General features: G+C 45.5%; 1 protein-coding gene across 1 annotated transcript in view; it reads right to left on the reverse strand.

Moving 5' to 3' along the window:
* Positions 1–27,430, reverse strand: part of LOC115182358 (high affinity cAMP-specific and IBMX-insensitive 3',5'-cyclic phosphodiesterase 8A) — a gene marked incomplete in the record, with an annotated part of 151,612 nt that overhangs the window by 19,992 nt on the left and 104,190 nt on the right. The window contains 5 exon segments of the mRNA XM_029743977.1: positions 1,237–1,377; positions 2,614–2,692; positions 5,097–5,185; positions 13,103–13,157; positions 16,407–16,463. Coding sequence (XP_029599837.1) covers positions 1,237–1,377; positions 2,614–2,692; positions 5,097–5,185; positions 13,103–13,157; positions 16,407–16,463 — 421 coding nt within the window.

The raw sequence follows: 27,430 nt of genomic DNA on the forward strand, positions 1-27,430 counted from the left end.
AAAGAGAGAGAGAGAGAGAGAGAAAGAGAGAGAAAGAGAGAGAGAGAGGAAGAAACAGATGAATAATGAAGGCAGGAGAGAGAGACAATTCACTTCATATAATAATATACTACTTAACAGACTCTCACCAGAGCCACAGTGCAGTGAGCGCATACATTTTAGATATGTGTACCTAGGGTAGAAAAGCTACTGGTAAATTTACCAAAATTATTGTAATTAACAGAAAATATATGGCAATCTATCGGAGCTTTGGTAATTTATACTTGAATAACTTTAAACAATTTATGTGTGTATTATATAACTCTTTATATCTGTGTCTATATTGTCCATGACTTTCTAGCTGAATGACCAGAGAAAACCAAGAGAAAATAGTGTAATTAATGGAGAAAAGAAATGTCATCAACAATGGCTTTATTTTAAATGAACTCTGAAACTTCCAACTACTGACTATCTTCACAACTGCCCCCAGTTTGACACCAACACAGTGTCAACAAATACATGTTGAAATAGACAAATAAATAAAAGTGTGTAAAATAATAATGTTTTACAGCTTTGTCATTCTAAAACCATCTTATTTAATTATTTCATTTATTTGACATATGATAAATTCACACAGAGGGCCAAAGATAATTACAGACACCTGTGATAATCTGAAGTACCCCAAAGGGCCACTAGATGTCTTGTGATAGATTACATGAAATCCACTAAATTCTGGTAGTTTACTGGTAAACTTTCCAGTAATATACCCTTCTATTTGCAGCCTTATGTGATCCTCACGGGAATTGAACCAACAACGTTGATGTTACTGGCGTCACGCTCTTACCAACTGAATCACACAGGACCAATAAACCAAAGGCTGTAGTCTATAATATGTTATAATGGAGAAGTAAATCCAGACTTCTAGAGACAATCACCCCAACACCGGGGTCATCCTGAGGCATATCAAAGAATAACCAGACGCTTTATAGGGCAGGAGAGAACCAAAATGGCGTCCAGTCAGGTTGTTTCATGTGAGACACCCCTGGTGTGGTGTCTGAGGTTTAAAAGGCAGTTTCCTACTGTTCCTCTGTCTGCCGGTGACCTTCTCTGTCTCTGTACTCACACCACAAACCCAGCCAGCATCCAGTGTCTCATCTCACTGCATGAAAAAGGCTTTCTGGCCGAGCTGAGGGGGTCAACACACACCTGATATCATAGTGCTGTTATAGGGTTGGAAATAAACAGATACACACTCACCTTTCCTTTCCGTATGCAGGAGTTTATCGTTTCAAGGAGATCAGGCTTATTCTTTTCACTTTTAGGCACTTCTATTATTTCCTTCCCTATTAGTTCACCTTGCTGGTAACCCATGATGCTCTCGTAGGCAGGGTTCACATACTGTAGAGGAGAGAGCCGAGGGGGAGATGGGGAGAGACGAGGGGGGAGACGGGGGGAGGGAGAGATACATCGTCATACTGAGAATCAGGCATCATTAGAGATTTTCTGTGAGTCTAACAACACTAGCATCACACACAGTCCTGTGAGGTTAGCTTAGCTCAGCTAGCATAGCTCTTCACAACAGCATCACACAGTCCTGTGAGGTTAGCTTAGCTCAGCTAGCATAGCTCTTCACAACAGCATCACACAGTCCTGTGAGGTTAGCTTAGCTCAGCTAGCATTGCTCTTCACAACAGCATCACACAGTCCTGTGAGGTTAGCTTAGCTCAGCTAGCATAGCTTTTCACAACAGCATCGCACAGTCCTGTGAGGTTAGCTTAGCTCAGCTAGCATAGCTCTTCACAACAGCATCACACACAGTCCTGTGCGGTTAGCTTAGCTCAGCTAGCATAGCTCTTCACAACAGCATCACACAGTCCTGTGAGGTTAGCTTAGCTCAGCTAGCGTAATCAGTAGTACCATTAACACATTGGTAACTCTCATCTCTGTCTGTAGCTGTGTCTCTCCCTCTAGCTGTGTCTCTGTCTGTAGCTGTGTCTGTAGCCGTGTCTCTAGCTGTGGTGATGTATGTTGCTGTGTCTGTTGCTGTGTCTGTACCTGTGCCTGTTGCTGTGGTGATGTATGTTGCTGTGTCTGTTGCTGTGTCTGTAGCTGTGTCTGTAGCAGTGTCTCTAGCTGTGGTGATGTATGCTGCTGTGTCTGCTGCTGTGTCTGTTGCTGTGCCTGTAGCTGTGGTGATGTCTGTTGCTGTGCCTGTAGCTGTGTCTCTAGCGGTGTCTGTAGCTGTGTCTGTGACCGTGTCTGTAACTGTGTATGTTGTCGTGTCTGTAACCGTGTCTGTTGCCGTGTCTGTAACCGTGTCTGTTGCCGTGTCTGTAACTGTGTCTGTGGCCACGTCTGTAACCGTGTCTGTGGCCACGTCTGTAACCGTGTCTGTGGCCACGTCTGTAACCGTGTCTGTAGCCATGTCTGTAACTGTGTATGTTGCCGTGTCTGTAACGGTGTCTGTAGCTGCCCTTTTTCTGGCCCTGTAAGTTGAAAATACCAATGTGGCCCTGGAGCCAAAAGGTTTCGCCACCCCTGCCTTAGTGCTTCCATCTGTAGACTGTTTGGTTGAGAATAAACAACAGACCATTCTTTAGTAAAACTAATGGAAACTGTGTGTCAAAAACCCACCTGAATGACTTGATCCTCATTGGTGATCTCTATGGCCTCCTGACTCTGCTCTAATGCTGTGAAGATAGCATTACACGCCCTAGGAAAGAGAGGGAGGGGGAAGGAGAGCAAGGATGGAGAGGGTGAGGAGGGAGGGAGGGAGGGAGGGAGGGGAGAGGGCGAGGGAGGGAGGGAGGGAGGGAGAGAGAGAGGGGAGAGGGAGGGAGAGAGAGAGAGGGAGAGGGAGGGAGGGAGGGGACGAGGAGGAGATGGGGGGAGGGAAGGAGGGAGGGAGAGGGGAGAGGGAGGGAGGGAGGGAGGGAGGGAGAGAGAGGGAGGGAGGGAGAGAGGGAGGGAGAGAGAGCGAGGGAGGGCGAGGGGGGAGATGGGAGAGCGAGGGAGGGCGAGGGGGGAGATGGGGGAGGGAGGGAGGGAGGGGAGAGATGGGGGAGGGAGGGGAGAGGGCGAGGGAGGGAGGGATGGGAGAGGGAGGGAGGGGAGGGAGGGTGAGAGGGAGGGAGGGGGAGGGGGGGGAGCGAGAGAGGGAGAGTAGGGGAGAGGGCAAGAGGGAGGGAGAGATAGGGAGGGAGGTAGGGAAGAGAGATAGGGAGGGAGGGAGGGAAGAGAGATAGGGAGGGAGGGAGGGAAGAGAGATAGGGAGGGAGGGAGATAGTTGAAATGCACCTCTGAATGTAGAACAGGAGCTAAATGTAGATATGTGTACAGTACATAGCTGTAGAAAGAACATTCTACTTTTTTAATCACACTCCACCATCATTACAGGATTTGGGGGCAGCATTGAGTGGATGTATTTATTTTTATTTTTTATTTAACCTTTATTTAACTAGGCAAGTCAGTTAAGAACAAATTCTTATTTACAATGACAGCCTACCAAAAGGCAAAAGGCCTACCAAAAGGCAAAAGGCCTGGGATTCAAAATAAAAAATAAATACAATATAAATATAGGACAAAACACACATCACAACAAGAGACAACACAACACTACATACAGAGACACCTAACACAACGACATAGCAAGGCAGCAACACATGACAACACAGCATGGTAGCAACACAACATAACAATAACATGGTAGCAACACAACATGGCAGCAGCACAAAACATGGTACAAACATTACTGGGCTAACAGACAACAGCACAAAGGGGAAGAAGGTAGAGACAACAATACATCACACAACACAGCTACGGATATGTATCGTCTCTATGAGCTGGTTATACTTTGGATACACCGCTCAGATAGAGGAGATACTTGGTGAGACACCGCTCAGATAGATGAGATACTTGGTGAGACACCGCTCAGATAGAGGAGATACTTGGTGAGACACCGCTCAGATAGATGAGATGCTTGGTGAGACACCACTCAGATAGATGAGATGCTTGGTGAGACACCGCTCAGATAGAGGAGATACTTGGTGAGACACCGCTCAGATAGATGAGATACTTGGTGAGACACCGCTCAGATAGAGGAGATACTTGGTGAGACACCGCTCAGATAGATGAGATGCTTGGTGAGACACCGCTCAGATAGATGAGATGCTTGGTGAGACACCGCTCAGATAGAGGAGATACTTGGTGAGACACCGCTCAGATAGATGAGATACTTGGTGAGACACCGCTCAGATAGAGGAGATACTTGGTGAGACACCGCTCAGATAGAGGAGATACTTGGTGAGACACCGCTCAGATAGATGAGATGCTTGGTGAGACACCGCTCAGATAGAGGAGATACTTGGTGAGACACCGCTCAGATAGATGAGATACTTGGTGAGACACCGCTCAGATAGAGGAGATACTTGGTGAGACACCGCTCAGATAGAAGAGATGCTTGGTGAGACACCGCTCAGATAGAGGAGATACTTGGTGAGACACCGCTCAGATAGATGAGATGCTTGGTGAGACACCACTCAGATAGATGAGATGCTTGGTGAGACACCACTCAGATAAATGAGATGCTTGGTGAGACACCGCTCAGATAGATGAGATGCTTGGTGAGACACCACTCAGACAGATGAGATGCTTGGTGAGACACCGCTCAGATAGAAGAGATGCTTGGTGAGACACCGCTCAGATAGATGAGATGCTTGCATATTATGTGAACTGTCTCACTGTGTTCCCTTGAAGAACTAAGGCTGAAACTAACTGTTTACCATGACCTATGTAGTTGTCTGTCAGGCCCCTCTGCCTCCCCAGCCCTTAGCTGGTAAATGGATAGTTGGGGATTTTGGCAATGCTAGCTGTTCCCATAGACTTCCAGTCATTGCGCTAACGCTAGTTAGCAACTTCCGCCAAACTGCTCGCAGCAACATAAAAATGGTATCCGCGAGTTAATCTGACTCTGGGGAAGTCGATAAAGGGCCTCATTGCCAAAATCCCAAACTATGCCTTAAATATTCACCTCAGTTTGAACTGTGCCCTTATTTCTGCACGTGTGTGTATGTGATTGTGTGTGTGTGTGATTGTGTGTTTGTGTGTGTGTGTCTCACCTCAGTTTGAACTGTGCCAGAACTTCTCCATGCTCCAGCTGGAGCAGCTCATTGTAACAGGCCATCATGTTAGCGTTCTCCACATATCTCTATAGAGTTAGAGGTCAGAGGTTAAACACAGTGTTTATCCGTCTGCATCCCAATAGTGCACTACTTTTTGACCAGGGCCCATAGGGAATAGGGTGCTGTGTCAAAGGTCAGGGGTTAATACAAGCTGCTTCAAAAATGTCACCCTAGTCCCTTCATAGTGCACCACTATAGACCAGGACCCTATTCCCTATATAGTGGTACCACTATAGACCAGGACCCTATTCCCTATATAGTGGTACCACTATAGACCAGGACCCTATTCCCTATATAGTGGTACCACTATAGACCAGGACCCTATTCCCTATATAGTGGTACCACTATAGACCAGGACCCTATTCCCTATATAGTGGTACTACTATAGACCAGAGCCCTATTCCCTATATAGTGGTACTACTATAGACCAGAGCCCTATTCCCTATATAGTGGTACTACTATAGACCAGAGCCCTATTCCCTATATAGTGGTACTACTATAGACCAGAGCCCTATTCCCTATATAGTGGTACTACTATAGACCAGAGCCCTATTCCCTATATAGTGGTACTACTATAGACCAGAGCCCTATTCCCTATATAGTGGTACTACTATAGACCAGAGCCCTATTCCCTATATAGTGGTTAGCTACTATAGACCAGAGCCCTATTCCCTATATAGTGGTGCTACTATAGACCAGAGCCCTATTCCCTATATAGTGGTACTACTATAGACCAGAGCCCTATTCCCTATATAGTGGTACTACTATAGACCAGAGCCCTATTCCCTATATAGTGGTACTACTATAGACCAGAGTCCTATTCCCTATATAGTGGTACTACTATAGACCAGAGCCCTATTCCCTATATAGTGGTACTACTATAGACCAGAGCCCTATCCCTATATAGTGGTACTACTATAGACCAGGACCCTATTCCCTATATAGTGGTACTACTATAGACCAGAGCCCTATTCCCTATATAGTGGTACTACTATAGACCAGAGCCCTATTCCCTATATAGTGGTACTACTATAGACCAGGGCCCTATTCCCTATATAGTGGTACTACTATAGACCAGGGCCCTATTCCCTTATAGTGTACTACTATAGACCAGGGCCCTATCCTGACTACTATAGACCAGAGCCCCTATTCCCTATATAGTGGTACTACTATAGACCAGAGCCCTATTCCCTATATAGTGCACTACTATAGACCAGAGCCCTATTCCCTATATAGTGTACTACTATAGACCAGGGCCCTATTCCCTATATAGTGGTACTACTATAGACTAGAGCCCTATTCTCTATATAGTGGTACTACTATAGACCAGAGCCCTATTCCCTATATAGTGGTACTGCTATAGACCAGAGCCCTATTCCCTATATAGTGGTACTACTATAGACCAGAGCCCTATTCCCTATATAGTGGTACCACTATAGACCAGGACCCTATTCCCTATATAGTGGTACTACTATAGACCAGAGCTCTATTCCCTATATAGTGGTACCACTATAGACCAGAGCCCTATTCCCTATATAGTGGTACTACTATAGATCAGAGCCCTATTCCCTATATAGTGGTACCACTATAGACCAGGACCCTATTCCCTATATAGTGGTACTACTATAGACCAGAGCCCTATTCCCTATATAGTGGTACTACTATAGACCAGAGCCCTATTCCCTATATAGTGGCACCACTATAGACCAGGACCCTATTCCCTATATAGTGGTACTACTATAGATCAGAGCCCTATTCCCTATATAGTGGCACCACTATAGACCAGGACCCTATTCCCTATATAGTGGTACTACTATAGATCAGAGCCCTATTCCCTATATAGTGGTACCACTATAGACCAGGACCCTATTCCCTATATAGTGGTACTACTATAGACCAGAGCCCTATTCCCTATATAGTGGTACCACTATAGACCAGGACCCTATTCCCTATATAGTGGTACTACTATAGACCAGAGCCCTATTCCCTATATAGTGGTACTACTATAGACCAGGACCCTATTCCCTATATAGTGGTACTACTATAGACCAGAGCCCTATTCCCTATATAGTGGTACCACTATAGACCAGGACCCTATTCCCTATATAGTGGTACTACTATAGACCAGAGCCCTATTCCCTATATAGTGGTACTACTATAGACCAGGGCCCTATTCCCTATATAGTGGTACCACTATAGACCAGGACCCTATTCCCTATATAGTGGTACTACTATAGACCAGAGCCCTATTCCCTATATAGTGGTACTACTATAGACCAGGGCCCTATTCCCTATATAGTGGTACCACTATAGACCAGGACCCTATTCCCTATATAGTGCACTACTATAGACCAGAGCCCTATTCCCTATATAGTGGTACTACTATAGACCAGAGCCCTATTCCCTATATAGTGGTGCTACTATAGGTCTTCCCTGTGGCTCAGTTGGTAGAGCATGGTGTTTGCAACGCCAGCATGGTGTGTGCAACGCCAGGGTTGTGGGTTCGATTCCCACGGGGGGCCATTACAAAAACCAAAAAAATGTATGAAATGAAATGTATGAAATGTATGTATTCACTAATGTAAGTCGCTCTGGATAAGAGCGTCTGCTAAATGACTAAAATGTAAAATGTAATAGACCAGAGCCCTATTACTATAGACTAGAGCCCTATTCCCTATATAGTGCACTACTAAAGACCAGAGCCCTATTCCCTATATAGTGCACTACTATAGACCAGGCATTTAGAACACACACAGTGTATCTCTACTAGGATCAAAGGTCAGGGGTTAAACAGGGATCACCCAACCTGAACATGGGTTTATGTGTCTTTGTTTACTTTCACACGTTTCATCTAGAAGTGACCCTTAAATCTTAACCACAGATCTCGGGTCAGATTACAATACCTCCCAATCCTAACTATAGCCATTATTGGGTGACAGAATAATCTGAGCCAGTATCAGTGGTTAGGAGTGACTTCTACCTACTCATTAATGTACAGTAGACACACTGTCTTAGAGTAGGTGTTTTGATGTTAAACAAAGACATTTCATCCAAGCGGGCATCATGTTGTTGAGAAGACGTCATAATGACATACTGCCAACCACTTTCTGTTATGTCAGTGACATAGTGTACTATAATTCCTTAGCTATGTCATTAGTGACAAACTCAAAACCCCTCAGACGTTGTCATATTTGTCTTTAGGTCCTTCTCATGAGTAGTCCAATGTATTCACCATCAGGTCTGAGAGGACACAGAACACAAAGTACCCTGCAGTAGGCTTGTCTTATTCACCATCAGGTCTGAGAGGACACAGAACACAAAGTACCCTGCAGTAGGCTTGTCTTATTCACCATCAGGTCTGAGAGGACACAGAACACAAAGTACCCTGCAGTAGGCTTGTCTTATTCACCATCAGGTCTGAGAGGACACAGAACACAAAGTACCCTGCAGTAGGCTTGTCTTATTCACCATCAGGTCTGAGAGGACACAGAACACAAAGTACCCTGCAGTAGGTTACACCCCAAATGGCAGCCTATTCCCTATGTAGTGCACTTCTTATGACCAAGGAGCATAGGGAATAGTCTGCCATTTTGGGACACAGACCCTTGTTATCTTGATTAATGTTAGCTGTGACCTGGATTGAGTGTTTACACAGCCATTAGCTGCTAGTGGGAACTGGAGTAAGGTACAGTCAGATCCACGTTGAGGTGTGGTGGGGGATGACTGTGTGTGGTGGGGGATGACTGTGTATGGTGGGGGGATGACTGTGTGTGTGTGGGGGATGACTGTGTGTGGTGGGGGATGACTGTGTATGGTGGGGGATGACTGTGTGTGTGGTGGGGGATGACTGTGTGTGGTGGGGGATGACTGTGTATGGTGGGGGATGACTGTGTGTGATGGGGGGATGACTGTGTATGGTGGGGGATGACTGTGTGTGGTGGGGGATGACTGTGTGTGGTAGGGGATGACTGTGTGTGGTGGGGGGATGACTGTGTGTGGTGGGGGATGACTGTGTGTGGTGGGGGATGACTGTGTGTGGTGGGGGATGACTGTGTGTGGTGGGGGATGACTGTGTGTGGTGGGGGGATGACTGTGTGTGTGGTGGGGGATGACTGTGCGTGGTGGGGGATGACTGTGTGTGTGGTGGGGGGATGACTGTGTGTGGTGGGGGATGACTGTGTGTGGTGGGGGATGACTGTGTGTGGTGGGGGATGACTGTGTGTGGTGGGGGATGACTGTGTGTGGTGGGGGGATGACTGTGTGTGGTGGGGGATGACTGTGTGTGGTGGGGGATGACTGTGTGTGGTGGGGGGATGACTTCTAGGCTCGACTACTGCAATGCTCTACTTTCCGGCTACCCGGATAAAGCACTAAACAAACTTCAGTTAGTGCTAAATACGGCTGCTAGAATCCTGACTAGAACCAAAAAATTTGATCATATTACTCCAGTGCTAGCCTCCCTACACTGGCTTCCTGTTAAGGCAAGGGCTGATTTCAAGGTTTTACTGCTAACCTACAAAGCATTACATGGGCTTGCTCCTACCTATCTTTCCGATTTGGTCCTGCCGTACATACCTACACGTACGCTACGGTCACAAGACGCAGGCCTCCTAATTGTCCCTAGAATTTCTAAGCAAACGGCTGGAGGTAGGGCTTTCTCCTATAGAGCTCCATTTTTATGGAATGGTCTGCCTACCCATGTGAGAGACGCAGACTCAGTCTCAACCTTTAAGTCTTTACTGAAGACTTATCTCTTCAGTAGGTCCTATGATCAAGTATAGTCTGGCCCAGGAGTGTGAAGGTGAACGGAAAGGCTGGAGCAACGAACCGCCCTTGCTGTCTCTGCCTTGTCGGTTCCCCTCTTCCCACTGGGATTCTCTGCCTCTAACCCTTTTACAGGGGCTGAGTCACTGACTTACTGGTGTTCTTCCATGCCGTCCATGGGAGGGGTGCGTCACTTGAGTAGGTTGAGCCACTGACGTGGTCTTCCTGTCTGGGTTGGCGCCCCCCCCCTTGGGTTGTGCCGTGGCGGAGATCTTTGTGGGCTATACTCGGCCTTGTCTTCGGACGGTAAGTTGGTGGTTGTAGATATCCCTCTAGTGGTGTGGGGGCTGTGCTTTGGCAAAGTGGGTGGGGTTATATCCTGCCTGTTTGGCCCTGTCCGGGGGTATCATCGGATGGGGCCACAGTGTCTTCTGATCCCTCCTGTCTCAGCCTCCAGTATTTATGCTGCAGTAGTTTATGTGTCGGGGGGCTAGGGTCAGTCTGTTACATCTGGAGTATTCTCTTGTCTTATCCGGTGTCCTGTGTGAATGTAAATATGCTCTCTCTAATTCTCTCTTTCTCTCTTTCTTTCTTTCTCTCGGAGGACCTGAGCCCTAGGACCATGCCTCAGGACTACCTGGCATGATGACTCCTTGCTGTCCCCAGTCCACCTGGCCATGCTGCTGCTCCAGTTTCAACTGTTCTGCCTGCGGCTACGGAACCCTGACCTGTTCACCGGACGTGCTTGTTGCACCCTCGACAATTACTATGATTATTATTATTTGACCATGCTGGTCATTTACGAACATTTTAACATCTTGACCATGTTCTGTTATAATATCCACCCGGCACAGCCAGAAGAGGACTGGCCACCCCTCATAGCCTGGTTCCTCTCTAGGTTTCTTCCTAGGTTTTTGGCCTTTCTCAGGAGTTTTTCCTAGGGAGTTTTTCCCAGCCACCGTGCTTCTTTCACATGCATTGCTTGCTGTTTGGGGTTTTAGGCTGGGTTTCTGTACAGCACTTTGAGATTTCAGCTGATGTACGAAGGGCTATATAAATAAATTTGATTTGATTTGATTTGATTTGTGGTGGGGGATGACTGTGTGTGTGGTGGGGGGATGACTGTGTGTGTGGTGGGGGGATAACTGTGTGTGTGGTGGAGGGATGACTGTGTGTGGTGGAGGGATGACTGTGTGTGTGGTGGGGGGATGACTGTGTGTGTGGTGGGGGGATGACTGTGTGTGTGATGGGGGATGACTGTGTGTGTGGTGGGGGATGACTGTGTGTGGTGTGGGATGACTGTGTGTGTGGTGGGGGGATGACTGTGTGTGTGGTGGGGGGATGGCTGTGTGTGGTGGAGGGATGACTGTGTGTGTGGTGGGGGGGATGACTGTGTGTGGTGGGGGATGACTGTGTGTGTGGTGGGGGATGACTGTGTGTGGTGGGTTGTGGGGGATGACTGTGTGTGTGGTGGGGGATGACTGTGTGTGTGGTGGGGGATGACTGTGTGTGGTGGGGGATGACTGTGTGTGTGGTGGGGGGGATGACTGTGTGTGTGGTGGGGGGATGACTGTGTGTGTGGTGGAGGGATGACTGTGTGTGTGGTAGAGGGATGACTGTGTGTGGTGGGGGGATGACTGTGTGTGGTGGGGGATGACTGTGTGTGTGGTGGAGGGATGACTGTGTGTGTGTGGTGGGGGATGACTGTGTGTGGTGGGGGGGATGACTGTGTGTGTGTGGGGGATGACTGTGTGTGGTGGGGGATGACTGTGTGTGGTGGGGGATGACTGTGTGTGTGGTGGAGGATGACTGTGTGTGGTGGGTTGTGGGGGATGACTGTGTGTGTGGTGGGGGGATGACTGTGTGTGGTGGGGGATGACTGTGTGTGGTGGGGGGATGACTGTGTGTGGTGGGGATGACTGTGTGTGTGGTGGAGGGATGACTGTGTGTGTGTGGTGGGGGATGACTGTGTGTGGTGGGGGGGATGACTGTGTGTGTGGTGGGGGATGACTCTGTGTGGTGGGGGATGACTGTGTGTGGTGGGGGATGACTGTGTGTGTGGTGGGGGATGACTGTGTGTGGTGGGTTGTGGGGGATGACTGTGTGTGTGGTGGGGGATGACTGTGTGTGGTGGGGGATGACTGTGTGTGGTGGGTTGTGGGGGATGACTGTGTGTGTGGTGGGGGATGACTGTGTGTGGTGGGGGATGACTGTGTGTGTGGTAGAGGGATGACTGTGTGTGGTGGGTTGTGGGGGATGACTGTGTGTGTGGTGGGGGATGACTGTGTGTGGTGGGGGATGACTGTGTGTGGTGGGGGATGACTGTGTGTGTGGTGGGGGATGACTGTGTGTGTGGTGGGGGGATGACTGTGTGTGTGGTGGGGGATGACTGTGTGTGGTGGGTTGTGGGGGATGACTGTGTGTGTGGTGGGGGGATGACTGTGTGTGTGGTGGAGGGATGACTGTGTGTGTGGTAGAGGGATGGCTGTGTGTGGTGGGGGGATGACTGTGTGTGGTGGGGGGGATGACTGTGTGTGTGGTGGAGGGATGACTGTGTGTGTGGTGGAGGGATGACTGTGTGTGGTGTGGGGATGACTGTGTGTGTGTGGTGGGGGGATGACTGTGTGTGTTTGTTGGTGTGTGTTTGTTGGTGTGTGAGTGTGTGTGTGTGTGTGTGGTGGGGGGATGACTGTGTGTGTGGTGGGGGGGATGACTGTGTGTGGTGGGGGGATGACTGTATGTGTGTGGTGGGGGGATGACTGTGTGTGTGTGGTGGGGGATGACTGTGTGTGTGTGGTGGGGGGATGACTGTGTGTGGTGGGTTGTGGGGGATGACTGTGTGTGTGGTGGGGGGATGACTGTGTGTGTGGTGGGGGATGACTGTGTGTGTGGTGGGGATGACTGTGTGTGTGGTGGGGGGATGACTGTGTGTGGTGGGTTGTGAGGGATGACTGTGTGTGTGGTGGGGGATGACTGTGTGTGTGGTGGGGGGATGACTGTGTGTGTGGTGGGGGGATGACTGTGTGTGGTGGGTTGTGAGGGATGACTGTGTGTGTGGTGGGGGATGACTGTGTGTGTGGTGGGGGGATGACTGTGTGTGTGGTGGGGGGATGACTGTGTGTGTTGTGGTGGGGGGATGACTGTGTGTGTGTGTGTGTGTGTGTGTGTGTTTCACTCACCCTGTTAAAGCCAGCATTGATAAGGGGCATCACCGAGGCCTCCTCTCTGTCTGGCCTACAACAGCAAAAACCAAAACGATCAACAAAACCATTCAGATAAAAATGTAGCAACAAAACTTCTCTGGAACAGAAGTTCTGTGTGGACAGATATGACATGTTCCAGACAACTCTCTGTACTGCATCAATACTGGCTGGTATATAGATGAGACTACACTCATAGTGACTGGTATATAGATGGAGACTACACTCATAGTGACTGGTATATAGATGAGATTATGATCATAGTGACTGGTATATAGATGAGACTATGGTCATAGTGACTGGTATATAGATGAGACTACACTCATACTGACTGGTATATAGATGGAGACTACACTCATAGTGACTGGTATATAGATGAGGCTATGATCATAGTGACTGGTATATAGATGGAGACTACACTCATAGTGACTGGTATATAGATGGAGACTACACTCACAGTGACTGGTATATAGATGATACTATGATCATAGTGACTGGTACATAGATGGAGACTATGATCATAGTGACTGGTATATAGATGGAGACTACACTCATAGTGACTGGTATATAGATGAGACTATGATCAAAGTGACTGGTATATAGATGGAGACTACACTCATAGTGACTGGTATATAGATGAGACTATGATCATAGTGACTGGTATATAGATGGAGACTACACTCATAGTGACTGGTATATAGATGAGACTATGATCATAGTGACTGGTATATAGATGGAGACTACACTCATAGTGACTGGTATATAGATAAGACTATGATCATAGTGACTGGTATATAGATGAAGACTACACTCATAGTGACTGGTATATAGATGGAGACTACACTCACAGTGACTGGTATATAGATGAGACTACACTCATAGTGACTGGTATATAGATGGAGACTATGATCATAGTGACTGGTATATAGATGGAGACTACACTCATAGTGACTGGTATATAGATGGAGACTACACTCATAGTGACTGGTATATAGATGAGACTACACTCATAGTGACTGGTATATAGATGAGACTATGATCATAGTGACTGGTATATAGATGAGACTATGATCATAGTGACTGGTATATAGATGAGACTATGATCATAGTGACTGGTATATAGATGAGACTACACTCATAGTGATTGGTATATAGATGGAGACAACACTCACAGTGACTGGTATATAGATGGAGACTACACTCACAGTGACTGGTATATAGATGAGACTATGATCATAGTGACTGGTACATAGATGGAGACTACACTCATAGTGACTGGTATATAGATGAAGACTACACTCATAGTGACTGGTATATAGATGAGACTATGATCATAGTGACTGGTATATAGATGAGACTACACTCATAGTGACTGGTATATAGATGGAGACTACACTCACAGTGACTGGTATATAGATGAGACTATGATCATAGTGACTGGTATATAGATGGAGACTATGATCATAGTGACTGGTATATAGATGCAGACTACACTCATAGTGACTGGTATATAGATAAGACTATGATCATAGTGACTGGTGTATAGATGGAGACTACACTCATAGTGACTGGTATATAGATGAAGACTACACTCACAGTGACTGGTATATAGATGAGACTACACTCATAGTGACTGGTATATAGATGGAGACAACACTCATAGTGACTGGTATATAGATGGAGACTACACTCATAGTGACTGGTATATAGATGAGACTATGATCATAGTGACTGGTATATAGATGAGACTATGATCATAGTGACTGGTATATAGATGAGACTACACTCATAGTGACTGGTATATAGATGGAGACTACACTCACAGTGACTGGTATATAGATGGAGACTACACTCATAGTGACTGGTATATAGATGAGACTATGATCATAGTGACTGGTATATAGATGAGACTACACTCATAGTGACTGATATATAGATGGAGACTACACTCATACTGACTGGTATATAGATGAGACTATGATCATAGTGACTGGTATATAGATGAGACTACACTCATAGTGACTGGTATATAGATGGAGACTACACTCACAGTGACTGGTATATAGATGAGACTACACTCATAGTGACTGGTATATAGATGGAGACTACACTCACAGTGACTGGTATATAGATGAGACTACACTCATAGTGACTGGTATATAGATGGAGACAACACTCACAGTGACTGGTATATAGATGAGACTACACTCATAGTGACTGGTATATAGATGGAGACTACACTCATAGTGACTGGTATATAGATGAGACTATGATCATAGTGACTGGTATATAGATGGAGACTACACTCATAGTGACTGGTATATAGATGAGACTACACTCATAGTGACTGGTATATAGATGGAGACTACACTCATAGTGACTGGTATATAGATGAGACTATGATCATAGTGACTGGTATATAGATGAGACTACACTCATAGTGACTGGTATATAGATGAGACTACACTCACAGTGACTGGTATATAGATGGAGACTACACTCACAGTGACTGGTATATAGATGGAGACTACACTCACAGTGACTGGTATATAGATGAGACTACACTCATAGTGCCTGGTATATAGATGGAGACTACACTTATAGTGACTGGTATATAGATGAGACTACACTCATAGTGACTGGTATATAGATGGAGACTACACTCATACTGACTGGTATATAGATGGAGACTACACTCATAGTGACTGGTATATAGATGGAGACTACACTCACAGTGACTGGTATATAGATGAGTCTATGATCATAGTGACTGGTATATAGATGAACCTACACTCATAGTGACTGGTATATAGATGAGACTACACTCATAGTGACTGGTATATAGATGGAGACTACACTCATACTGACTGGTATATAGATGGAGACTACACTCATAGTGACTGGTATATAGATGGAGACTACACTCATAGTGACTGGTATATAGATGAGACTATGATCATAGTGACTGGTATATAGATGAGACTACACTCATAGTGACTGGTATATAGATGGAGAATACACTCACAGTGACTGGTATATAGATGAGACTACACTCATAGTGACTGGTATTTAGATGAGACTATGGTCATAGTGACTGGTATATAGATGAGATTATGGTCATAGTGACTGGTATATAAATGAGACTATGATCATAGTGACTGGTATATAGATGAGACTATGATCATAGTGACTGGTATATAGATGTAGACTATGATCATAGTGACTGGTATATAGATGGAGACTATCAGGACATAAAGAGAGGAGGGAGCAGAGGGAAACATACCTTTTTACTACAGCGACTATCACAGTGTTTTCTGAAGAGGTCACCGCCCTGATTGACCTGAAGGGAAAACAAAGATACACATTTATCATTTAGCTAGAAAACATATTGGTGGAAACTGCCACAGAGCCATCAAATCAATGGAGCTCCAGTTTTTCAAGCTCTGGTTCAAGACTAACAGTACTAGGCTCTGTGGTGCAGCTCTGTGAGTAGGACTAGACCCTGTGGTGCAGCTCAAATTCTCCCAGACCAAAGCTCTGTGTGCACGACTGGTGCAACTCTGTGAGCAGGCCTAGGCCCTGTGGTGCAGCTCAATGAGCAGGCCTAGGCCCTGTGGTGCAGCTCCATGAGCAGATCTAGGCCCAGTGAAAGAATGCAGTGTAGCAGTCGTGGTCATCCGGCTGTGGTTTCTCTTGAGCCAGTCACCATAAAGAAGCTTTAGTTCTCCACAGAGAGCCCTGCGTGTACACTGAACCTATAGACTGGCCAAGATGAATAAGGTTAACATACAGGCTACGGCCAGAGTCAATTAATGTTTGTAAACTTGTTTTTGGTTTGGGCCCGGGCTAAAGATAGAGTGGTGTGTGGAGGGAGGAGGGGGGAGAGCTGTTGCTAGTTGAGAAGGGACCTGACTTCACCAGGTAGCAGGGGACTTAGGTCTGAGGACAGGCACACCGCAGAAACTAGAAAACCCATCGTTCCAATTTGGGAAACCCATCTAGTCAGTAAGGATGCTGCATTAGGTGGGTCACAACATTTCTATGTGTGTGTGGAAACAGCAAAACACAGTATTGTCTAGCACAGTGTATAGTGACCAGGTCTTCCTTGAAAAATAGGTATTTTGACCTCAAGTGGACAAACTGGTCAAATAAAGGATTTTATTAGTTAATACTAACATAACCAACCAGCATAGTAACATACCAGCATAGTTACATACCAGCATAGTAACCAACCAGCATAGTAACATACCAGCATAGTAACCAACCAGCATAGTTACATACCAGCATAGAAACATACCAGCACAGTAACACACCAGCACAGTAACATACCAACATAGAAACATACCAGCATAGTTACATACCAGCATAGAAACATACCAACATAGTTACATACCAGCATAGTTACATACCAGCATAGAAACATACCAGCACAGTAACATACCAGCATAGAAACATACCAGCACAGTAACATACCAGCATAGTAACATACCAGCACAGTAACCAACCAACATAGCAACATACCAGCAGAGTTAAATACCAGCATAGTTACATACCAGCATAGTTACATACCAGCATAGTAACCAACCAGCATAGTTACATACCAGCATAGAAACATACCAGCACAGTAACACACCAGCACAGTAACATACCAACATAGAAACATACCAGCATAGTTACATACCAGCATAGAAACATACCAACATAGTTACATACCAGCATAGTTACATACCAGCATAGAAACATACCAGCACAGTAACATACCAGCATAGAAACATACCAGCACAGTAACATACCAGCATAGTAACATACCAGCACAGTAACCAACCAACATAGCAACATACCAGCAGAGTTACATACCAGCATAGTTACATACCAGCATAGTTACATACCAGCATAGTAACCAACCAGCATAGTTACATACCAGCATAGAAACATACCAGCACAGTAACATACCAACATAGAAACATACCAGCATAGTTACATACCAGCATAGAAACATACCAACATAGAAACATACCAGCATAGTTACATACCAGCATAGAAACATACCAGCACAGTAACATACCAGCATAGAAACATACCAGCACAGTAACATACCAGCATAGTAACATACCAGCACAGTAACCAACCAACATAGCAACATACCAGCAGAGTTACATACCAGCATAGTTACATACCAGCATAGTTACATACCAGCATAGTAACCAACCAGCATAGTAACATACCAGCATAGTTACATACCAGCATAGTAACATACCAGCATAGTTACACACCAGCATAGTAACCAACCAGCATAGTAACATACCAGCATAGTTACATACCAGCATAGTAACCAACCAGCATAGTAACATACCAGCATAGTAACATACCAGCATAGTAACCAACCAGCATAGTAACATACCAGCATAGTAACCAACCAACATAGTAACACACCAGCATAGTTACATACCAGCATAGAAACATACCAGCACAGTAACATACCAGCATAGTAACATACCAGCACAGTAACCAACCAACATAGCAACACACCAGCAGAGTTACATACCAGCATAGTAACATACTAGCATAGTAACATACCAGCATAGTAACATACCAGCATAGTAACATACCAGCATAGTTACATACCAGCATAGTAACATACCAGCATAGTAACATACCAGCATAGTAACCAACCAACATAGTAACACACCAGCATAGTTACATACCAGCATAGTAACCAACCAACATAGTAACATACAAGCATAGTAACATACCAGCATAGTAACATACCAGCATAGTAACATACCAGCATAGTAAACAGCCAACATAGCAACCCTCCAGCAGAGTTACATACAAGCATAGCAACATACTAGCATAGTAACATACCAGCATAGTAACATACCAGCATAGTAACATACCAGCATATTTACATACCAGCATAGTAACATACCAGCATAGTAACATACCAGCATAGTAACATACCAGCATAGTAACCAACCAAAATAGTAACATACCAGCATAGTAACATACCAGCATAGTAACCAACCAACATAGTAACACACCAGCATAGTTACATACCAGCATAGTAACCAACAAACATAGCAACACACCAGCAGAGTTACATACCAGCATAGTAACATACTAGCATAGTAACATACCAGCATAGTAACATACCAGCATAGTAACCAACCAACATAGTAACATACAAGCATAGTAACATACCAGCATAGTAACATACCAGCATAGTAACATACCAGCATAGTAACCAACCAACATAGCAACACACCAGCAGAGTTACATACAAGCATAGTAACATACTAGCATAGTAACATACCAGCATAGTAACATACCAGCATAGTAACATACCAGCATAGTAACATACCAGCATAGTAACATACCAGCATAGTAACCAACCAACATAGCAACACACCAGCAGAGTTACATACAAGCATAGTAACATACTAGCATAGTAACATACCAGCATAGTAACATACCAGCATAGTAACATACCAGCATTGTAACATACCAGCATAGTTACATACCAGCATAGTAACATACCAGCATAGTAACCAACCAACATAGTAACATACCAGCATAGTAACATACCAGCATAGTAACCAACCAACATAGTAACACACCAGCATAGTTACATACCAGCATAGTAACCAACCAACATAGTAACACACCAGCATAGTTACATACCAGCAGCATAGTAACCAACCAACATAGTAGCATACAAGCATAGTAACATACCAGCATAGTAACCAACCAACATAGTAGCATACAATCATAGTAGCATACAATCATAGTAACATACCAGCATAGTAACCAACCAACATAGCAACACACCAGCAGAGTTACATACAAGCATAGTAACATACTAGCATAGTAACATACCAGCATAGTAACATACCAGCATAGTAACATACCAGCATAGTAACATACCAGCATAGTAACATACCAGCATAGTTACATACCAGCATAGTAACATACCAGCATAGTAACCAACCAACATAGTAACATACCAGCATAGTAACATACCAGCATAGTAACCAACCAACATAGTAACACACCAGCATAGTTACATACCAGCATAGTAACCAACCAACATAGTAACACACCAGCATAGTTACATACCAGCAGCATAGTAACCAACCAACATAGTAGCATACAAGCATAGTAACATACCAGCATAGTAACCAACCAACATAGTAGCATACAATCATAGTAGCATACAATCATAGTAACATACCAGCATAGTAACATACCAGCATAGTAATATACCAGCATAGTTACATACCAGCATAGTAACATACCAGCATAGTAACACACCAGCATAGTTACATACCAGCATAGTAACCAACCAACATAGTAACACACCAGCAGAGTTACATACCAGCATAGTTACATACCAGCCTAGTTACATACCAGCATAGTTACATACCAGCATAGTTACATACCAGCATTGTAACCAACCAACATAGTAACACACCAGCATAGTTACATACCAGCATAGTAACCAACCAACATAGTAACATACAAGCATAGTAACATACCAGCATAGTAACATACCAGCATAGTAACATACCAGCACAGTAACATACCAGCATAATAACCAACCAACATAGTAACACACCAGCATTGTTACATACCAACATAGTAACATACCAGCATAGTAACATACCAGCACAGTAACATACCAGCATAGTAACATACCAGCATAGTAACATACAAGCATAGTAACATACCAGCATAGTAACATACCAGCATAGTAACACACCAGCACAGTTACATACCAGCACAGTAACATACCAGCACAGTAACATACCAGCATAGTAACATACCAGCATAGTAACATACAAGCATAGTAACATACCAGCATAGTAACATACCAACATAGTAACACACCAGCACAGTTACATACCAGCATAGTAACATACCAGCATAGTAACACACCAGCATAGTGACATACCAGCATAGTAACATACCAGCATAGTAACACACCAGCATAGTAACATAGCAGCATAGTAACCAACCAACATAGTAACATACCAACATAGTAACATACCAGCATAGTAACCAACCAACATAGTAACACACCAGCATAGTAACATACCAGCACAGTAACATACCAGCATAGTAACATACCAGCATAGTAACATACCAGCATACACACCAGCATAGTTACACACCAGCATAGTTACATACCAGCATAGTAACATACCAGCATAGTAACATACCAGCATAGTAACATACCAGCATAGTAACATACCAGCATAGTAACATACCAGCATAGTAACATACCAGCACAGTAACATACCCAACCAGCATAGTAACATACCAACATAGTTACATACCAACATAGTAACACACCAGCATAGTAACATACCCAACCAGCATAGTAACATACCCAACCAGCATAGTAACATACCAACATAGTAACACACCAGCATAGTAACATACCCAACCAGCATAGTAACATACCAACATAGTAACATACCCAACCATCATAGTAACATACCAGCACAGTAACATACCAGCACAGTAACATATCAGCATTGTAACATACCAGCATAGTAACATACCAGCATAGTAACATACCAGCATAGTTAAACACCAGCATAGTAACACACCAGCATAGTTACATACCAGCATAGTAACATACCAGCATAGTAACATACCAACATAGTAAGATCACCTACCGGCATAGTAACATACCAACATAGTAAGATCACCTACCGGCATAGTAACATACCAGCATAGTAAGATCACCTACCGGCATAGTAACATACCAGCATAGTAAGATCACCTACCAGCATAGTAACATACCAGCATAGTAAGATCACCTACCGGCATAGTAACATACCAGCATAGTAAGATCACCTACAGGCATAGTAAGATCACCTACCGGCATAGTAACATACCAACAGAGTAAGATCACCTACCGGCATAGTAAGATCACCTACCGGCATAGTAACATACCAACATGGTAAGATCACCTACCGGCATAGTAACATACCAACATAGTAAGATCACCTACCGGCATAGTAACATACCAACATAGTAAGATGTGTCATTGGATGCTAGCATGCTAGTTAGCTACGGCGTCATAAGACACGGTGCACTGGGTGGGTTTCACGGAAGAATACTGTACCAAGTTATCTAGCTGAATAAACTAAGTTTGAGCCTATTCCTGGAAACATTGAACCACTGTAGTTTACATCAATTATAATTTCTAAGTGGAAGTTGGAATAGTTATATTTGAGTGTTTCAGCGAATGGTTAGTTAGGGAGGCCCTGCTCTCTCGCTTCCCCAGTTGTTTAGTTAATTTTCATTCCAATCTCCTTTGCATTAGCGTAGCCTCTCCTGTAGCCTGTCAACTATGTGTCTGTCTATCCCTGTTCTCTCCTCTCTGCACAGGCCACACAAATGCTTCACACCGCATGGCCGCTGCCACTCTAACCTGGTGGTCCCTGCGTGCACGACCCACGTGGAGTTCCAGGTCTCCGGCAGCCTCTTTAACTGCCGGTCTGCGGCCAACAAGGCTGAGTTCATCTCAGCCTATGCTACCCTCCAGTCCCTCGACTTCTTGGCGCTGACGGAAACATGGATTACCACAGAAAACACTGCTACTCCTACTGCTCTCTCCTCGTCTGACCACGTGTTCTCGCATACCCCGAGAGCATCTGGTCAGCGGGGTGGCGGGACTGGAATCCTCATCTCTCCCAAGTGGACATTCTCTCTTTCTCCCCTGACCCATCTGTCTATCTCCTCCTTTGAATTCCATGCTGTCACAATCACTAGCCCATTCAAGCTTAACATCCTTATAATGTATCGCCCTCCAGGTTCCCTTGGACGAGCTTGACGCCTTGATAAGTTCCTTTCCTGAGGATGGCTCACCCCTCACAATTCTGGGTGACTTTAACCTCCCTACGTCTACCTTTGACTCATTTCTCTCTGCCTCCTTCTTTCCACTCCTCTCCTCTTTAGGCCTCACCCTCTCACCGTCCCCCCCTACTCACAAGGCAGGCAATACGCATGACCTCATCTTTAGTAGATGCTGTTCTTCTACCAATCTCACTGCAACTCCCCTCCAAGTCTCCGACCACTACCTTGTATCCTTTTCCCTCTCGCTCTCCTCCAACACTACTCACTCTGCCCCTACTCAGATGGTATTGCGCCGCCGCAACCTTCGCTCTCTCTGTCTCTCCTGCTACTCTCTCCTCTTCCATCCTTTCATCTCTTCCCTCTGCTCAAACCTTCTCCAACCAATCTCCTGATTCTGCTTCATCAACCCTCCTCTCCTCCCTTTCTGCATCCTTTGACTCTCTATGTCCCCTATCCTCCCGGCCGGCTCAGTCCTCCCCTCCTGCTCCGTGGCTTGACGACTCATTGCGAGCTCACAGAACAGGGCTCCGGGCAGCCGAGTGGAAATGGAGGAAAACTAGCCTCCCTGCGGACCTGGCATCTTTTCACTCCCTCCTCTCCACATTTTCTTCCTCTGTTTCTGCTGCTAAAGCCACTTTCTACCACTCTAAATTCCAAGCATCTGCCTCTAACCCTAGGAAGCTCTTTGCCACCTTCTCCTCCCTCCTGAATCCTCCTCCCCCTCCCCCCCTCCTCCCTCTCTGCGGACGACTTTGTCAACCATTTTGAAAAGAAGGTTGACGACATCCGATCCTCGTTTGTTAAGTCAAATGACACCGCTGGTCCTGCTCACATTGCCCTACCCTATGCTTTGACCTCTTTCTCCCCTCTCTCTCCAGATGAAATCTTGCGACTTGTGACGGCCGGCCACCCAACAACCTGCCCGCTTGACCCTGTCCCCTCCATCTCTTCTCCAGACCATTTCCGGAGACCTTCTCCCTTACCTCATCAACTCATCCTTGACCGCTGGCTACGTCCCTTCCGTCTTCAAGAGAGCGAGAGCTGCACCCCTTCTCAAAAAACCTACACTCGATCCCTCCGATGTCAACAACTACAGACCAGTATCCCTTCTTTCTTTCCTCTCCAAAACTCTTGAGCGTGCCGTCCTTGGCCAGCTCTCTTGCTATCTCTCAGAATGACCTTCTTGATCCAAATCAGTCAGGTTTCAAGACTGGTCATTCAACTGAGACTGCTCTTCTCTGTGTCACGGAGGCTCTCCGCACTGCTAAAGCTAACTCTCTCTCCTCTGCTCTCATCCTGCCTTTGATACTGTGAACCATCAGATCCTCCTCTCCACCCTCTCCGAGTTGGGCATCTCCGGCACGGCTCACTCTTAGATTGCATCCTACCTGACAAGTCTCTCCTACCAGGTGGCATGGCGAGAATCCGTCTCCGCACCACGTGCTCTCACCACTGGTGTCCCCCAGGGCTCAGTTCTAGGCCCTCTCCTATTCTCGCTATACACCAAGTCACTTGGCTCTGTCATATCCTCACATGGTCTCTCCTATCATTGCTACGCAGACGACACACAATTCATCTTCTCCTTTCCCCATTCTGATAACCAGGTGGCGAATTGCATTTCTGCATGTCTGGCAGACATATCAGTGTGGATGACGGATCACCACCTCAAGCTGAACCTCGGCAAGACGGAGCTGCTCTTCCTCCCGGGGAAGGACTGCCCGTTCCATGATCTCACCATCACGGTTGACAACTCCATTGTGTCCTCCTCCCAGAGTGCTAAGAGCCTTGGCGTGACCCTGGACAACACCCTGTCGTTCTCCGCTATCATCAAGGCGGTGATCCGATCCTGTAGGTTCATGCTCTACAACATTTGCAGAGTACAACCCTGCCTCACACAGGAAGCGGCGCAGGTCCTAATCCAGGCACTTGTCATCTCCCGTCTGGATTACTGCAACTCGCTGTTGGCGGGGCTCCCTGCCTGTGCCATCAATCCCCTACAACCCATCCAGAACGCCGCAGCCCGTCTGGTGTTCAACCTTCCCAAGTTCTCTCACGTCACCCCGCTCCTCCGCACACTCCACTGGCTTCCAGTTGAAGCTCGCATCTGCTACAAGACCATGGTGCTTGCCTACGGAGCTGTGAGGGGAACGGCACCTCCGTACCTTCAGGCTCTGATCAGTCCCTACACCCAAAGAAGGGCACTGCGTTCATCCACCTCTGGCCTGCTCGCCTCCCTACCTCTGCGGAAGCACAGTTTCTGCTCAGCCCTGTCAAAACTGTTCGCTGCTCTGGCACCCCAATGGTGGAACAAGCTCCCTCACGACGCCAGGACAGCGGAGTCAATCACCACCTTCCGGAGACACCTGAAACCCCACCTCTTTAAGGAATACCTGGGATAGGATTAAGTAATCCTTCTAACCCCCCCCCCCCAAAAAAAAAGATATAGATGTACTATTGTAAAGTGGTTGTTCCACTGGATATCATAAGGTGAATGCACCAATTTGTAAGTCGCTCTGGATAAGACGTAAATGACGTAAATGTAAAATGTAAGATCACCTACCAGCATAGTAACATACCAACATAGTAAGATCACCTACCGGCATAATAACATACCAACATAGTAAGATCACCTACCAGCATAGTAACATACCAACATAGTAAGATCACCTACCGGCATAGTAACATACCAACATAGTAAGATCCCCTACCGGCATAGTAACATACCAGCATTGTAAGGTTACCTACCGGCATAGTATGGTCACCTACCTGCATTGTAAGGTCACCTACTGGCATAGTAAGATCTCCTACCGGCATAGTAACATACCAACATAGTAAGATCACCTACCAGCATAGTAACATAACAGCATAGTAAGATCACCTACCAGCATGGTAACATAACAGCATAGTAAGATCACCTACCAGCATAGTAACATACCAGCATAGTAAGATCACCTACCGGCATAGTAACATACCAACATAGTAAGATCACCTACCAGCATAGTAACATACCAACATAGTAAGATCACCTACCAGCATAGTAACATACCAGCATAGTAAGATCACCTACCAGCATAGTAACATACCAACATAGTAAGATCACCTACCGGCATAGTAACATACCAACATAGTAAGATCACCTACCAGCATAGTAACATACCAACATAGTAAGATCACCTACCGGCATAGTAAGATCACCTACCAACATAGTAAGATCACCTACCAGCATAGTGACATACCAACATAGTAAGATCACCTACTGGCATAGTAACATACCAGCATAGTAAGATCACCTACCGGCATAGTAACATACCAACATAGTAAGATCACCTACCAGCATAGTAACATAACAGCATAGTAAGATCACCTACCAGCATAGTAACATAACAGCATAGTAACATACCAGCATAGTAAGATCACCTACCAGCATAGTAACATACCAACATAGTAAGATCACCTACCAGCATAGTAACATACCAGCATAGTAAGATCACCTACCGGCATAGTAAGATCACCTACCAACATAGTAAGATCACCTACCAGCATAGTAACATACCAACATAGTAAGATCACCTACTGGCATAGTAACATACCAGCATAGTAAGATCACCTACCGGCATAGTAACATACCAACATAGTAAGATCACCTACCAGCATAGTAACATAACAGCATAGTAAGATCACCTACCAGCATGGTAACATAACAGCATAGTAAGATCACCTACCAGCATAGTAACATACCAGCATAGTAAGATCACCTACCGGCATAGTAACATACCAACATAGTAAGATCACCTACCAGCATAGTAACATACCAGCATAGTAAGATCACCTACCGGCATAGTAACATACCAGCATAGTAAGGTTACCTACCGGCATAGTAACATACCAGCATAGTAAGGTTACCTACCGGCATAGTATGGTCACCTACCTGAATAGTAAGGTCACCTACCTGCATTGTCAGGTCACCTACCTGCATAGTAAGGCCACCTACCTGCATTGTATGGTCACCTACCGGCATAGTAAGGTCACCTACCGGCATTGTAACACACCAGCAAAGTAAGATCACCTACCGGCATTGTAACATACCAGCAAAGTAAGATCACCTACCGGCATTGTAACATACCAGCAAAGTAAGATCACCTACCGGCATTGTAACATACCAGCATCGTAAGATCACCTACCAGCATAGTAAGATCAGCTACCGGCATTGTAACATACCAGCATCGTAAGATCACCTACAGGCATAGTAAGATCACCTACCGGCATTGTAACATACCAGCATCGTAAGATCACCTACAGGCATAGTAAGATCACCTACCGGCATTGTAACATACCAGCAAAGTAAGATCACCTACCGGCATAGCAACATACCAGCATAGTGCTTCAGCGGGAACATATCAGAACGAGCATATTCCTAACCTACTGATATAACAAGGTAAC

The sequence above is a fragment of the Salmo trutta genome, unplaced genomic scaffold (genome assembly GCF_901001165.1).
Source record: "Salmo trutta unplaced genomic scaffold, fSalTru1.1, whole genome shotgun sequence".
Lineage (NCBI taxonomy): Eukaryota > Metazoa > Chordata > Actinopteri > Salmoniformes > Salmonidae > Salmo > Salmo trutta.